Source organism: Anopheles bellator, chromosome 1 (genome assembly GCF_943735745.2).
Source record: "Anopheles bellator chromosome 1, idAnoBellAS_SP24_06.2, whole genome shotgun sequence".
Classification (NCBI taxonomy): domain Eukaryota; kingdom Metazoa; phylum Arthropoda; class Insecta; order Diptera; family Culicidae; genus Anopheles; species Anopheles bellator.
This window is the reverse complement of record NC_071285.1, coordinates 55,258,231-55,272,488: the sequence shown is the minus strand read 5'-3', so window position 1 is coordinate 55,272,488 and position 14,258 is coordinate 55,258,231. Positions and strand designations below refer to the sequence as shown.

Genomic DNA, 14,258 nt, shown 5'->3' with positions numbered 1-14,258 from the left:
CTAACGTGGAGAGCCGTTATTTTCCTTCCGTTGTCAGGGCACATCCTGCGGGTTGCGTTTTCACGGCACTGCAGCTGCACTGGCAAGCCGCCGGCCCCGCTCTGGATGGTGCTCGCGGATGCTCGGTGGATTGAATGACACGCCGGCCACTTTCCACGGGCCGAGCGAACGAAAGGATAAAGGCGGCTCACTTAACGGAATGGTCTTGCGATGTGTTCCCATTACACACCGAACTGACTTTTACGAAACACGGATCACGGGCTCCGTTCGCCCGGTGCCATTTGTTTTATTTATTTACGCAGCGAGCCACTCAGCGTGCAGTTCGCACGTAAGTTGCCCACTTTTCCGGTTTTCATGATCGCAGGATTTTAATTTCCTTTTGAATGGTTTGCACTCTTCTCGTCGTCCTCGTCCTCGGTGGCGGCGGGAGTGGAGTAACCGAAGTGCAATGAAAATAGATTCCCGTCGTGAGGCTGGCCACTTTCTTTCAAATGCCTCGTTTTTTTTTTGTGGGTTCGGACATCGGACAGCGACAAGCCGGTGGATAGTGTAGCACGACCGGAAGTTTCTAGCCCGCCGGTTTTTAATGGCCATCCAATTTTTATGCCGAGACTGGCGTGAAGGCAGATTAATATTTAACTCACTACCCACGTGTGATTTTGATAGTTAAATCTTGGCACTGGTACAGGTCCGCTGAGGTCGGTGCTGCATCATCATTAAGCTCTAAGCTCAGCTACAGACCGAATTTAATCCTGTAATTTATCTTCTCTTAAATGCTACCTTCACGTGGTTATAACAATCATGGCCAATCTTTGGTTTAGAATGAAAAGCTAAACATAAATGAGAAAGACGGCCCAAGTCTTACCAAATCATTGCCATTATCTACCAAAATGTTTCCAGTGCTGCATTCAACGCCTTGTAAGAGTGCCAGCACCGGTCTAAATAGGCCACTCTCCGCGATCGGGAACATTTCAATCAATGCCGCGGCCCCGAAGAAGGACCAAGAAATTGATCGAGTATCGAGAGGTAACATCTTGGGCCGGTGGGGGGCCATAAACCCACCACCGCTATGATTGGCCAAAGATGAAAACACAAATGACCTACGCTCGTCGGCCGCCGGTTGAGGCCATAATTTATGATCACCACGCGCGAAAATGGTTAAATAATACCACGCCGTCCGCCACGGGTTGGTGGTCCGGGTTCGCGTCGTTCGGGTGGCCGAAAAGAACGCCACAACACATTTGTACGGTGAAAGTAAAAATATGTCGGCCATCTCCACACGGCAGGCCAGCATAAAAGCATACGCGCTTGCTGGTGGAAGGTTAATAGAGTTATTGCATCGGTAGGTGATTTATGCGTTTACGCTGCGTCGGCTGTCGAAGATGACCGTTATGGAGGCCACGAGGCAATCACCAGGGCACGAACGAGAGGCATGATTTGGCCGATTTCGGTCGGAAAGCATGATGGTTCTCAGCACCGTAAGCACGTGACGCAAGACGTTGCCGAAAGGACTCCCGGGTGCTTCTTTCTGCTCCCGGGTCCCGCACTCGCACAGATAATCATCGCGAGAACTAATTTCGTATGATTAGCATCGGCCATCACAAATCTTGTGGCCACCCCTCGGGGTCCTGCGCGCGATCCACTTTTAATGGGTCCACGAGCGAAACTTTTCCGATGCAATAACGGTGAGTAATGGATATTGGTTTCGGGCCGTGCGCCCACGTATGTGTGGGTCAAGATTTATGCTCCGCGAGCCGCGAATGGACCAATACCTTAATCAGTACCGCGAAGGATTCTCACCTCAGTTCGGCGAACGGGTGGCCAAAAAGGATGCGGTTCGGAAACAACAAATCTAAAGTCACTTACACCGATGGCCACCACCGGACGGTTGTGCGGCCATCGATATTCAAACGCGCGAAAGTGGTTCCGCGCGATACTTAATCTTTTGGACCATTTCTTTTGATGTACGGCCACGGACCGAACGAGTAGCCGTCACTTGTTATTGCCCTTTCTTGCCCGGGCACGGGCAACGAACCGAACTTCCGGGGGCGATTACTCCAAAGGATTCCCGATGTTGACGTTCTCGACGAACAAAATCAGGCATCCAGATGCTCACCCGAAACAGGACGATGGCGAGACGGTTCACGCAAGGCCAGCCACACAGTCACGCAGTGCAGTCAAGCGTCGCGACCAGAATTTATGGAAATAGTTTTCTTCCTCCTAGCAACAGCCATCGGGTTTGTGGATTCTAAAATGTTGTCTTCGTCCGCCCGGAATTGGGTGGCGCTTCCGGAGCCACAGACAGAGCACACCAAAAAAAATGGATGAAAAAACGATGTCTGGACGGCGTTCTTTAATGGGGCTACTTTAGAGAGCGAGTCGTGTGACACGGGTGACTTCTGTTTTCGGGGTGGCAAAAAGGTCACCGAGGGGCAGGACCCTGTCTACAGTGGTGCAAATGGCTGTAGGTTGATGGCGGACTAGTCAGGGCGCCTATTTAATAATCTCCAAACAGATTGATCGACTCGATTCTATTGCCATCATTCTTTCGCAACGCAGCCCTTGGCTCCGATTTTACCCCTTTTTCGATATCAAGCGGCCACCGAAACGGCACAGCATCAAACGGCTTTCCGGTGCCCCGGTGTGGGCTGGGAAAATTTGCTCGAGATAAACCTCTTTCGGTTCGTCGCCCGAGCGTCGACAAGGAACTGGCGGCTGTTGGCGCTACATGTGTAACCTAGATGTCGGCGACGAGCGAGTTTCCTTCCGGCCCAAAAACCCGCAAAAAGAAAGCCAAACCTGGGTGGCTCTTGAGCCGCCCCGTGACGGAGACCATTTGTGAACTGCCAATAAGATTTATGTGTGCGTGTCTGTGTATGTGTGTCCCGGCCAAGAAGGAATTCGGGGCGGGAGGTAGCTAGATGGAAGATATATAGGGCCATGAAAGTCGGCAGCATATCGAGGTTTTCGGTCTTGCGGGACCGGCCACTTGCCCACCCGACACGCCAAGTGATGTGGAAACGGAACGGATTGGTGCAAAGAGTGAGTGAAAGGGGTAGAGAAAGAGAGAGAGAGAGCTCGGCGTCGGGGGCCGATAAAAACGTGTTCGAACCACCAGCGGCCAGGCGCCTCCATCGCGGGAACAGATCGCCGCCGGTGATTGGTTTTGAATATGACGTCAGCTTCTGTGGCGCATCGGGTGGCCTTTTTTCGCAAACCGACCGCGATAGCATCGGGCCTGGCATCGGGTGTGGAAAGTGCACCATAATAGAGCGGGGACCACGGACCCGGGGCCCGGGTGCCGCCAATAATTAGACACCGGATGCGTGATTTATTCAGTGTCATTTGTTTTATCTCCACGGAGCATAAAAATGTGACACACACGCAGGCTGAATCGGTTCGCCCTTTTGTGTGACCCACGCACACCGTCACACACACAGGGACACTCGATCACAAAGGCCCCGGTCGGTGGACATGGGTAGCGTGTGTTTCCGGGTTTCCGGGGGCTTCGTTTTGTTAACAGATTTCAGTCACGATTCTGCACCGCCAGCGCCACCCAACCAACCGACCAACGGACCGGCACCGGGCCGGGCACCGGGTATCGGTGTCTATGTTGCTCATCAAAAGCATACCCCACGGCATTGCTGGTAACCACCAGAGGGGCACACACCGGGAGCCCCGAGTGCCGCGGCAGCCTGGCTAACCGCAATTGGAAAATGATTAATGGGGAATCTATTGAAATGGAGTTGATTTATGCGGCGCTTGGCGGGCTGCTCGGGCCCCGGACCACACAGGCGGTGGCCAATTGGCCCCGAAAGGAAACAGTTCCGAGCCAGTAACCTCGGCGCGCGTGCCACTGTCTGTGTGTGCAGTCAACCCGTCCCGGGGCCCGACCAGAACCGGGTCAAGTTGGGTAACCGCTTATACGGGTCCTCAGGTGTGACAGGAGCAGTCAAAATGATCCATCCATTCCGATGTCGCCCGGAATCGCCGGGCAGGAGGAAATTGCTTGTTGGGCGTCAGCGGGCGTGCGGGCTTTTAACGACGGTGTACGGTGTGCATGTCGAACATCGATAAACATCATCTTCATCGGGAACGACACGTCCGCACGGTACCGGGGCGGCTGGGACCGGACGGGAATTGAGACAAATGATTATGAACTTTTGCGCGGAGCGCGTCCTTTGCCACGAGCTCACAGCTGGAACCCGTCTTCGGGTCGGTTTCAGTTTGACAGGAAAAAATGGCACTTCCTGTTCCGGTAACCGGTGTGCCAGGTGTCCGTCCTGGATTCTGATCTAAGAATTTGCTGATGCTGAAGCCGAGTTTAAGAAGCCGAAAGGTTTATGATGTGACTGACCCATCATCACTGTTTCTAATTGAGTTCGGTTTAGTTCTGAGATTTAGACTCTGGTAATAGAAAAATTTGGGACTCATAAAGTTGAGTTCAACGTTAAAGCTTCGCTCTCTCAGTCTGTGTGGCCCGATGAAAGGTCGAGTCAAAAGTCAACCGGAACTGGAACGCTTCACCACTTCACCAAACATCGTCATCGGCATCTTTTTGTAGCGTTTCATCCCATTTTCGGACCAAACGTTCCCCCGAGTGTCCTTCCGTTCCCGCCCAACCCAACGATCTGGTGCGCGCGATCGCATCCACGGTGTGCGATGTGTACCAGAGATTAAAACATGAACTCGCCACTTGCTGGCCGGTCTGTGGTCCCGGCCAAAAACCGGGACCAAAAACCGGCTGACCCCGCACGAGTCTGGCCGCGCACTTTTGGCTCCATAAATTATCGACGAAGTGACCTAACCTCTCCACGGGCTCGGCACTGTTTCGGTGGATGCTGTCGAGAGAAAAAAGAGTTTCCCAACGCAGGAAGTTATTTTTCCATTTGCATCCCGCCGATTTTTTGTGTGACCCTGTTGGACGTTCCGGAGCACGGTTCGGGCAACAGATCGTTCCGATATCGGTCTAAATAAATGATTTTTCGCGCAAAAGCCAAACGCACGGCCACGGTGGGTTCGTTGTTGGGGGAATTGTTGCGCGATTCGGTTTCGGTTTGATGAAGGTTGGGACCACCAGCCATATCGCGGCCAACGATCACACCCAGGGAGAGTCATCCTGCGAGCCGATCACGCGTTCTTTTTCGTGCCCGACTCTCGCGCCCACTCGGGTGCCGTGGGGGTTTTCCGATATTAAATTATATAAAAATGGCCGAACACGCCCGAAATAGGCCACTGGTGGAGCGGAAGTGGATGAGTTGTTGAAAGTTTTACATCCACCGATTGGGTGCTGATGGAGAAAGAGAGAGCGAAAGGGATGTATTGACGTACGGGAAAACGATCGAAATAAAATATTTTCATCACCTTCGGGATCACTGCGACGGGTCACGGGTCATGGTTTGCGTGGAAATTGGGGTTTTTGGCCTCGGTTTTATGGACGCGATGAAAAGGGGTATTGACACCGGTTTACGACCGGCCACAATGCGCGAAGTTCGGACCGCGCATCGGGTCTTGGAACGGGAACGAGAAGATGCCGACTCGCGGCCGGCGTCTTGAGTTCGCCTAATGACAGTATTTACTCTTCCCATTTGCCAACTCCTGTCGGCTCATCAATATTCCACTTCCTGCACCTTCAATTACCTAATTTCTCATAAATCTTGTCATCGCCCAGCACGGACCGGTCGCGTGCGGCAAATCGCACAGAACGTTCGCAATTCGGTGGCGGCGACGACGAAGAAACATTCATCCATCAATCGCAATGTGGCACGCACTTTGCATAAAATTTCGACCGAGCTTCGTCATCCTTATGCTCGGCACACCGTACTCCCCGCGCAAGCCACCACCACCATCTCTCTATCGATCATTTATAGATAAACCCAATTTATTCATTGGGCCACAAAGTGCCCGCCGTGGGTCTCTCTAAGAAAGCGACCGAGGCCAAGGCATAAAAATGCGTTTAAGCAATCGGACTGGCGGACGGACCGGGCGACAGACAGAGAGACAGGCCGCACGCGTGCTTCACTTTCGCATTGTGGCCCCCACTCGTGGTCCGAGGTCGGAGGTTGATTTTTTTTCGCTTTTATGATTCGCTCTTATCAAATCGACCGATTTTCCATTTCACGTCCCGACGAGACCCGGCGGGAGTGAATTGAAAATTGTGCGGCGAAAAAACATGATCGCCTCGGCCTCGAAAATATGCTCGCCCGGCCCGGCCCGTCCCGACCCCGACCGAGTCTAAACACAGTACGGCACCGGGGAGGACGCCCGGGACCGGATGCGGTGAGCAGCATAAAACGCTTTGCCCCGAATGAATACATTTGCATGGAAAATCAAATATTTCTCGTTTTCCTTTTTGTGCTCCCTCCTCTTACTATCTTTGGGGGTCCCCAATTTTTCCCAGCACCACTTCCGGGCGAAGAGATTTCCGCAGCGAGTGCACTTCCGTTCGCAAGAACGGATCCGCTGCAGCCGATGCTTCGACAGACATACACAGCGCCCCACACATACTCACTGACGGATGATCCGGAGCCCGCAAATACCGGGCCATCGGTGCCATTTAGCGCTGCCGGCGAAGAAGCTCTAAACAAAGCATCATTCCCCGGGCTGGTTCCCCGGGAGAGCTTTATCCTGGGCGCCCGGGATTCGCTGTTTTATGCTCGCCATGTTTCGTTTTGTGTAATTTTCGTGCAGCTCACCGAAAGTCACCCAAAACCAAAAAAGAAGAAAACACAATTCGCTTGTCCGCTCGTATTTGCTTCGAATCCTTAATGCATTTTCTCACTCTCTCTCTCTCTCTCTCGCTCGCCGCTCTTTACTTCCAGATCACGTACGGGAGTTCCAGTGTGGCAAGTTCTACTACCGAACGTTCCACATGGACGAGGAGCGGGACGCGCTGTACGTCGGGGCCATGTAAGTAGCAACAGTTGCGCGAGGACCCCCGGTTTGGCCGGGGTCCTTTTTGCCAGCCCGCCAGCCCACCCGCCGAGCTGGTTGTTGATTATTGTTTGATTTTTATCGCCGGATTAGCCGGCGAATAAATCGAATCCACCGGGGCCGTGGAGCAAATCGGAGCGAATTGGTCGTTGATGGCGAGGCGACGATGTGATAAAAAGGAGAGGGGTCCTCTCCGGGTCGGTTGATGTCGTTGCAAATGACTGACGGCGATGGGGTCGATGTGTGTGATTAAAACAAGACTGGAAAGCGCTTGCCGCTTTGGGAGGGATTTCATCCACTTTGGAACTCAAATTAAGGCATCCTTCGAATGATGAGGACCTTTTCGTGCCCTTCAATGAGGTGTGGGTCATGTGGTACTATCAGTGTCTAGCGTACAATATTTACTGGATTAACTAGAGCTATGGTTTGTGGTTCTTCAATTAAAATAATTATTAAGGACCTCCAAAAAGCGCGATCGCAATGTAATAAGGGAATTTAAAAAACTTTGTTCGATGTTTGATAAATCAGTTCACATTTTAATCTAACTGATCTAAATTAGATTTTGTTATTTAAAACGCTGTTTTGCCTCCTTTTGATCCCTTTCATTTAATTCGTTACACTTACATAATTCACTTAATTATTAATCAACCTAAAGGAAGCTTAAAACACCAATCGCCCTGCACTCCAAGGACATTTCATGCAATTTTCATTTCCGAACTCCCAATGCCTGCAGTTTGCAGTGCATTAGGCGTCCCTCACTAAGGCCAAATTATCGCCCCAACCATCGGCCATTAATGTTGGCCACCATCTTAAGCAAATCAGTTCCAATTTAAATTGGGTTACAAAGCATGCGTGCCGGGCGCCGGGGATGATTAACACGGGGCCAAATTTAGGGGGCATTATTATCTGTCCCCGCACGCTGACGCTGACAAAAGTGCCCGATCCTTATCCGGGCGGGCATCCTTCGGTTGCAGTGCCGCCCGACGGCACGCTCACAAATTTGTCCTTTCAGTATTAACCCATTTCGCTACCCAGAGGCCTGCCAGCAGCAGTGGCCACAACACCAGAGCAGCCGGGCTCCGGAGAGCCCGGACTGTTGCTGCATTAAATGACAAAGCAGGCGATTATATGATAATCCGATAATAATTTTCCCCATCAAACTGCCATCGCCGACGGGGTATCATCATCATCATCATCGTCATCATCATCGTCGTCGCCATTGTCGTCGCCTTGTGACCCCCGAGCGCCAATCATGCTGCACCCGGGAAGGCACTCTGCACTTAAACATAATTATTCCCCAAACTCGCCATCGGTTCTGAGCCTGGGCGCTGGGGGGTTGCTGCTGTGGCGCGCAGTTGATGCAGTTCTCGGGCGGACCAGGATCAAAGAGGAGGCCCGCTCCGAAGCGAGATCAGCTTTAGAGACAGACGAGACCCCGGTTTTTTTTTCCTGTCTGCCGAGGGTGGCCTCAAATTGAAGGTGAAAGACTCAACCCATTTGCCCATCGTCGGCGCTCAGACCTCTGGCAGGTGTGCGTGGCGATAACGATGTAAAACGAGTACCATCTCGGAGTCGGGTCGGCACAACAAACAGTGATGAAGATTTAATGGGTCGCGTCACGTGCTGGGCACGTGTGAAGACAAACGCCCGGCCAATCGCTCGGCACCGATGGTCCCCGGCCTGATCCAGGATCCAGGCGGGCAAAGGCTTGAGCAGGTATCACCTTACCACGCCCGTAGGTGGATTGCCTCCAGGGTTTTTGGGGGTAAATATTTTACCACCTCCGAGCGGTCGAAAATAATCATCACACGTATATTATGACGCTCTGCTGCGGGTTACGATGGTGACGATGATCTGTCGAGGTCGGGGACCGCCCAGGCGGAAAATTTGAACCGATCCGCCTCGATCCAACGCCGGGTGCGGTTTCAACACTAACGAAGCCAATTTTAATTACTTCTACAACGACTCCGACTCCGGCGGTCCTCCGTCAACTCCTTGAAGGGCTCCGTCGGGCTGGGTGAATAATCGTCGGGTTGTTTTATCAGACGCACCATTTCCCGTGAAAGGTACCCGAAAGTGTATGCGGATCGACCGAGGTGCGAATGAGGTCCCGTCCGCCGCGCTGTGACGAACGCGAGACGCGTAAAGTTCGCGCCTCGGCTTTCCATCAGCCGATACTGAAGGATTACTGTGCCCCACACCGAATCCTCCCGAGGGGGCACCCAGGCGAACCGGAAAAACCGGAACATGCCGATACCGCCGGAACTCTCTGGCTCTGGCGCTGGGGTTTTCCAAAATCTCGTTAGCATGGTTTAGTTAATTGATAGTGAAATTGGTTTATAATGAGTCGCTTTTCGGTCGCCCCGCTCTCGTGCGTGTGGTGGCCGGATATTCCGGCACCAAGATTAATGAGAAATCCTTTGATTATTTTCGGCCCACACCAATAAGGGGTTTATCGCGCAGGCAACATACGCCCTTTGCCGGCTTTATTGTGTGCTTTAAAGCGTCAGCCGATTAACGTTGCCGATGGGTACCCTTCCAATCATGTTTCGGAAGCTGAAAGTGTCGCATCTCGCACAGTCCGTCGGCAATAAATGGTGGCATTTTAGGCTAAATTTCCCAAACAAGCGACTCATCATTAGAGCGCGGCTGCCAGGGGTCACAGGACAGCGCAACAGGACAACAGGAATTTGTCTTCGCAGTGGGCACAATCTTGAAATAATTTGTCAAACAAAAACTGTCAGCCTGGCCGGTCGGCGTAACTCAATTAGGGGGCCGATGTGGGGCTACGCCGGGGCCACCTAATTCGACCTAATTCGCGATCAACAGTTACACCGCTGGCTGGTGCCATTTCTGGGTTTGTTTTTTTCGCGCCGCCTGGCTTAGCTCGCCCGACTGAAGGACTAATCAGGAAGACTCGCAGCGTCGCGATAAAGCAAAAATATGTTAATGTCAGCCCTTAATGAATTGGGTATTTTTCTTCATCGCTGCGCCGCATTCGGCTTCGCCAATTCCTCAATCGGATGCTGGCTCGGGGGAAAACAATCATCCATCAGCGAGCAGGAAGGACCTGGAAGGATGGTAGCTGAAGAAAAGCGGCACACTGACAGTGATAAGATAAGAGAAGTTGCGGAGCGCCAGACGTTCGAGTTCGTTCGGGAAAGCAAATTGAAATAAATTTTTCACCACACTTATCGTGCGCCTTCGTCGACGACCCCAGATTCTTCCCCCCGGGCACTTCGGGAAGCCCAGAGTTCATCCCTGTCGCTGAGGGATGATTTTCTCACTCGAAAAGTCAAGCACCGGAGGGCACCATCAAGATGTGCGGGGCGCCGCACAAGACGGCCGAACACTTCCTGTCGGAGGCCACACGGAGTCTGCGATTGATAAGAGCGGAAGCGTCTGCTCGGAGCTGAGCATCGCCCGGGCATAGTTTCATTTAATTATGGCGCCCCTTTTTTCGCCGTTCCTTCTACGAACACTCGGACTGCACTGCTCGCGGCTTCAAGGCTGCTGCCTTTGGCCTTCTTAATGGTAATGGGGGCCGACCGAGAGTGGGCAAAGTTTTCCTTAAAGGGTCAAAAGAGATAAATCGCGTGAAATTTGTCACACGGCGTTACAGTCCCTTGGCTCAACAGTAGGCTCTCGAGAGCGGCGATGAAGATCAGGAATCCCGGAATGCAGAGCAGCTCCAGTTTCGAGTGTGCAAGTGTCACCCAAGTTTTTGGCCGGCTCTCCGAGATTATCTCAACGCGAGACGCGCGACTCCTTGACCTCGACCGGACTCCTTGCACCGAGCGTTCTATGAGACACGCCGCCAGTCCTCGTCGGCTCGGCTGGGCGCGTTGCCCAGCAACGGGAAAAGCAATCAGCGCGACCTTAGCAACGCGCTCCATAAAGTTTCGCCCGATCGGTGAGCCGCCCTGAAGCCGACCGTTCCGAATGCCCCGTGAAACCTTAAAGTGCTTTTACCTGGTGTATGTGCGCTTGAATGTGTCCCTAAATTCGGAACCGGAAAGCTTCGGTAGTAAATGAAAAACAAAATAGAAACCTCCGATGTGACGGATCTTAAGCATCATCAGCCACCCGGCATGGGGCCATCCGAAAGGAGCGAAGAGAAGGAAAGTCTCCGGAAACCCGGTGCGCGTAATAAAAAAAATTAACCTACCGGCTGACGTTGGGCAAAAGGTGGAGAAAAAGAAAACGCCAACGAGGACCGTGATGCTCCGTGAAAGAAATGGAGACACTCCCCACGTCTAAATGTTCGCCTTGGCAGGAAAATGAAATTATCTTCTCGGTTGCTGAAGAACCGGCTCGGGGAACTTTTCCGAGAGCTTTTCCTCCGTTTCCGAGCCCGGGGCCGACGTTTCCCGTTTGAAGTTGTGTACCAGTGTGTGTGCGTTGTGTAATTTATTTTTCACTTGCCACCGTGCGATAAAAGTATTTCATGAGCGGCACCACCGGTAAGCCTATTTGCCGGTGGACCGAGCAGATATCAAATGATAAGAAAATGTGTAAGAATTGCGCACGCGAACGATGGTTTCGCGGGGGGGATCGCAAAAAAGGAAACAAAAATGTGTTTCACCAAAAAAAAACACACTAATTTCCCTCAAGACTTGCGTGCGGCCCCGGGAGACCCCGAATCTGTTGCCACGCTTTGGCCACGAATTGGCCAGCGTGGAGCACTGCAATGGAAGCAATTGGATTCACTTTTGATTTGCACGTCACAAACGCATAACTGTGTGCCACGGGTAGGGATCCGTTCCGGAGTGTGCCCTATACTTATCTCCGTGCGTTCGGACCGGAAACGCAAGCACCCGGGTAAAAGGGGTTGTAACTGCGACCGGGGCGTTGTGATTTGTGCCGAAGAAAGCAGAACTTAATTGTGCCACATTAAGACGCGGACCACGGGACCCGGATCTAATGGGTCGATCCGCGTTGATTCCGAACACGACCCAGCAGTGGGCGCAAGTAATCTAGATCGACTTCCCCATTCGGGGCACGTGGATCCAACTGGTGGTGTGCGTTCCCGGAATCCTGGCGGACTGGTGCACCCGGGGCCACACATACTAATTTGCGCCAGCTGTCCGATTTTATCGAAGCAGATATCCGAAGCGTGTGCTGTGAGCTTTGGTGAGCTTTCGTGAGGCGCGGACACCATCTTCGGTGAAGTTCGTGGCCCGTGTTCGCGGACGGAGTTCGGGACTATTACGCTGGATAAATATTTAACATGTTCCCCGGCCGGAAAGCCCCCTGGAAAGGTGTTTTATTTCGGGCCATTGCGGGCGCAATTGATGGATCGAACGGCCTCGGACCAAGTTAATGAGCTAATGAAGGCGGTTGCGGTTGTCGCTACACAGTCGCCACTCGCTAGGTGGCGCCTTCTCGCCCCAAAAGGATCCGGCGGTCCCTTCGGGGGAGATAAATAATTCATCAAGTGTGCGAAGTGGTTCGCAGAGGGGTGATGAACTTGCGTTCATCGCCCTAGGCGTGTCGGTTGGTCGCTGACCACGAACCGGAAAACCCACTGATGACCGGTGAGCGTCTTGGGAAGCTGAATCACTCGCTTTCGGCCTCACTGTCCTTGAGCTGGGCAGAAATGTTTTCTCCAACAATGCTCTTAGACGCCTGACACCTCTCGGGACTGCAACCGGAGAAGCCGAAGTGCAAAAGAAAGCCCGACCCTTAAACACGTCCGTCTGGGACCGAAAGTGACAAGAAGCACATTCCGATGGAACTTCAATTAAAAAATGCACTTTACGTGGCCCAAGAAGTCCGTCGATCGATCGTCTCAAGTTGCGCACGCTTTCACTTTCAGACGACTTTCTCCGGGTAGGCCGACGATGTCCTGTCAATCGAGGTGTTGGCTGGTGAGCCTTGTGTGGGAATCGTTGACTTACCTTTCGCCGAAGACGGGACACCTTTTTGGGTGGGGTCTGTAAGAGAAAACCGAAACACGCAGCATTACTAAACAATCGGAACAGCGAATACTACTGTGGCGAAAAAATATCGGAAGTTCACAAGAAAATGTTTCCATCATTCCATTATTTCCATTATTACTATCCCTACACATCTGTCCACATTTGTTAAACACGGTCCGAATTGTTCTCTTAAAGAATGGCCTTCAACACATTCTTCGTTTCGGCTCCTATCTCAACTACTGACCGTTTCTGAAAGCGTTTCCGTTTGTCTTTAGTCACCGTAGTACCTCCCAGCCAGCTCCCGAAGTCACAAGAAGAATTAAAATTAAGGCGAAATCGCGAACGACTACGAAGTCAACCACGCTTAACCCAGCCCCGGCCGGCCGACCGGCCACGATGGTGATTGATTCCGATCCCAGGTTTGCCCGGTGGCAAAATGGGCCGTAAAACTGAAGTGCAAATGAAATCGGGGTCGGGACCGTTTTTGAACAGCCTGGCAACAGATTTAATGGCCAATGGGCGGCTTGTTGTTTTGCTCCCCCGTGAAGACGACGCCCCGAACCAATCGATCTGGGGTGGAATTAAAACGTGCCACCATTACTCCTTGATCGATACGGCCCCAAGATGTTATCGGAATGCTGCCACAACCGGTACGGTATGGCTTTGATCCGCTCCACTCGGTCCGGGGCCATTATTTTGTCACAACGTTTCAAAACCCGGCGCACTGGAACTGGCTGAATGAAAACAACAACCATTCTTTTCATTAACACGATTATCTAAACGATCTACCTTTCTGTCCGTGTCATTCCAGGAACCGAGTGTACAAACTGAACCTGAAAAACATTAGCATGACGTCGTGCGAGGTAAGTCAAACTCGGTACCGGTACGGAACGGATGCCGGGTGCCTGCCTAATGCTCCGATTCTAAAAAATGCAATTTTCAATAAATAGATCCGACTTCAGGTAGCAATTTTTTACTTCCACTGCCCACTGAGCGTGGCGGGCTTCCCAGTCCCAATCGGACCGGACCACATCAAAAGGACATTCGGAGGCGCGCTCACTCCAAAGATGGCCTTTTGAAGCACACCGCACCGAAAAGCGCATTTCCGGCAGCGTGTGGTTGTTTATGGATCTTTGCCCACCCGCGCCCGTGTATGTGTGTTGGGAGATGAAACAAAAACATGCATGCGGTCACATACGGCAGGCAGTGGCCATCCCGTACCGGGGTTCGATTTGCATCGCAATTGATCTCCGTGGGGTTTTGCCGTGGGGACCGAAATGCATTCCCGACGTTTTGAAGGATGGAAATTGTTTTGACCTCAGCCAGCATGCACACCGCCACGGGGCCACGACCGAGCCTCGGTTTTTGTGGACCTTCACTGCACACCTGAAGAAACATTCGGCC

At 52.3% G+C, this 14,258-nt stretch overlaps 1 protein-coding gene across 1 annotated transcript in view; it reads left to right on the top strand.

The window, feature by feature from the left end:
• Positions 1–14,258, top strand: part of LOC131215898 (semaphorin-2A-like) — a 54,650-nt gene that overhangs the window by 22,807 nt on the left and 17,585 nt on the right. The window contains exons 2-3 of the mRNA XM_058210294.1: positions 6,822–6,909; positions 13,666–13,717. Coding sequence (XP_058066277.1) covers positions 6,822–6,909; positions 13,666–13,717 — 140 coding nt within the window. The remainder of the gene's footprint in view (positions 1–6,821; positions 6,910–13,665; positions 13,718–14,258) is intronic.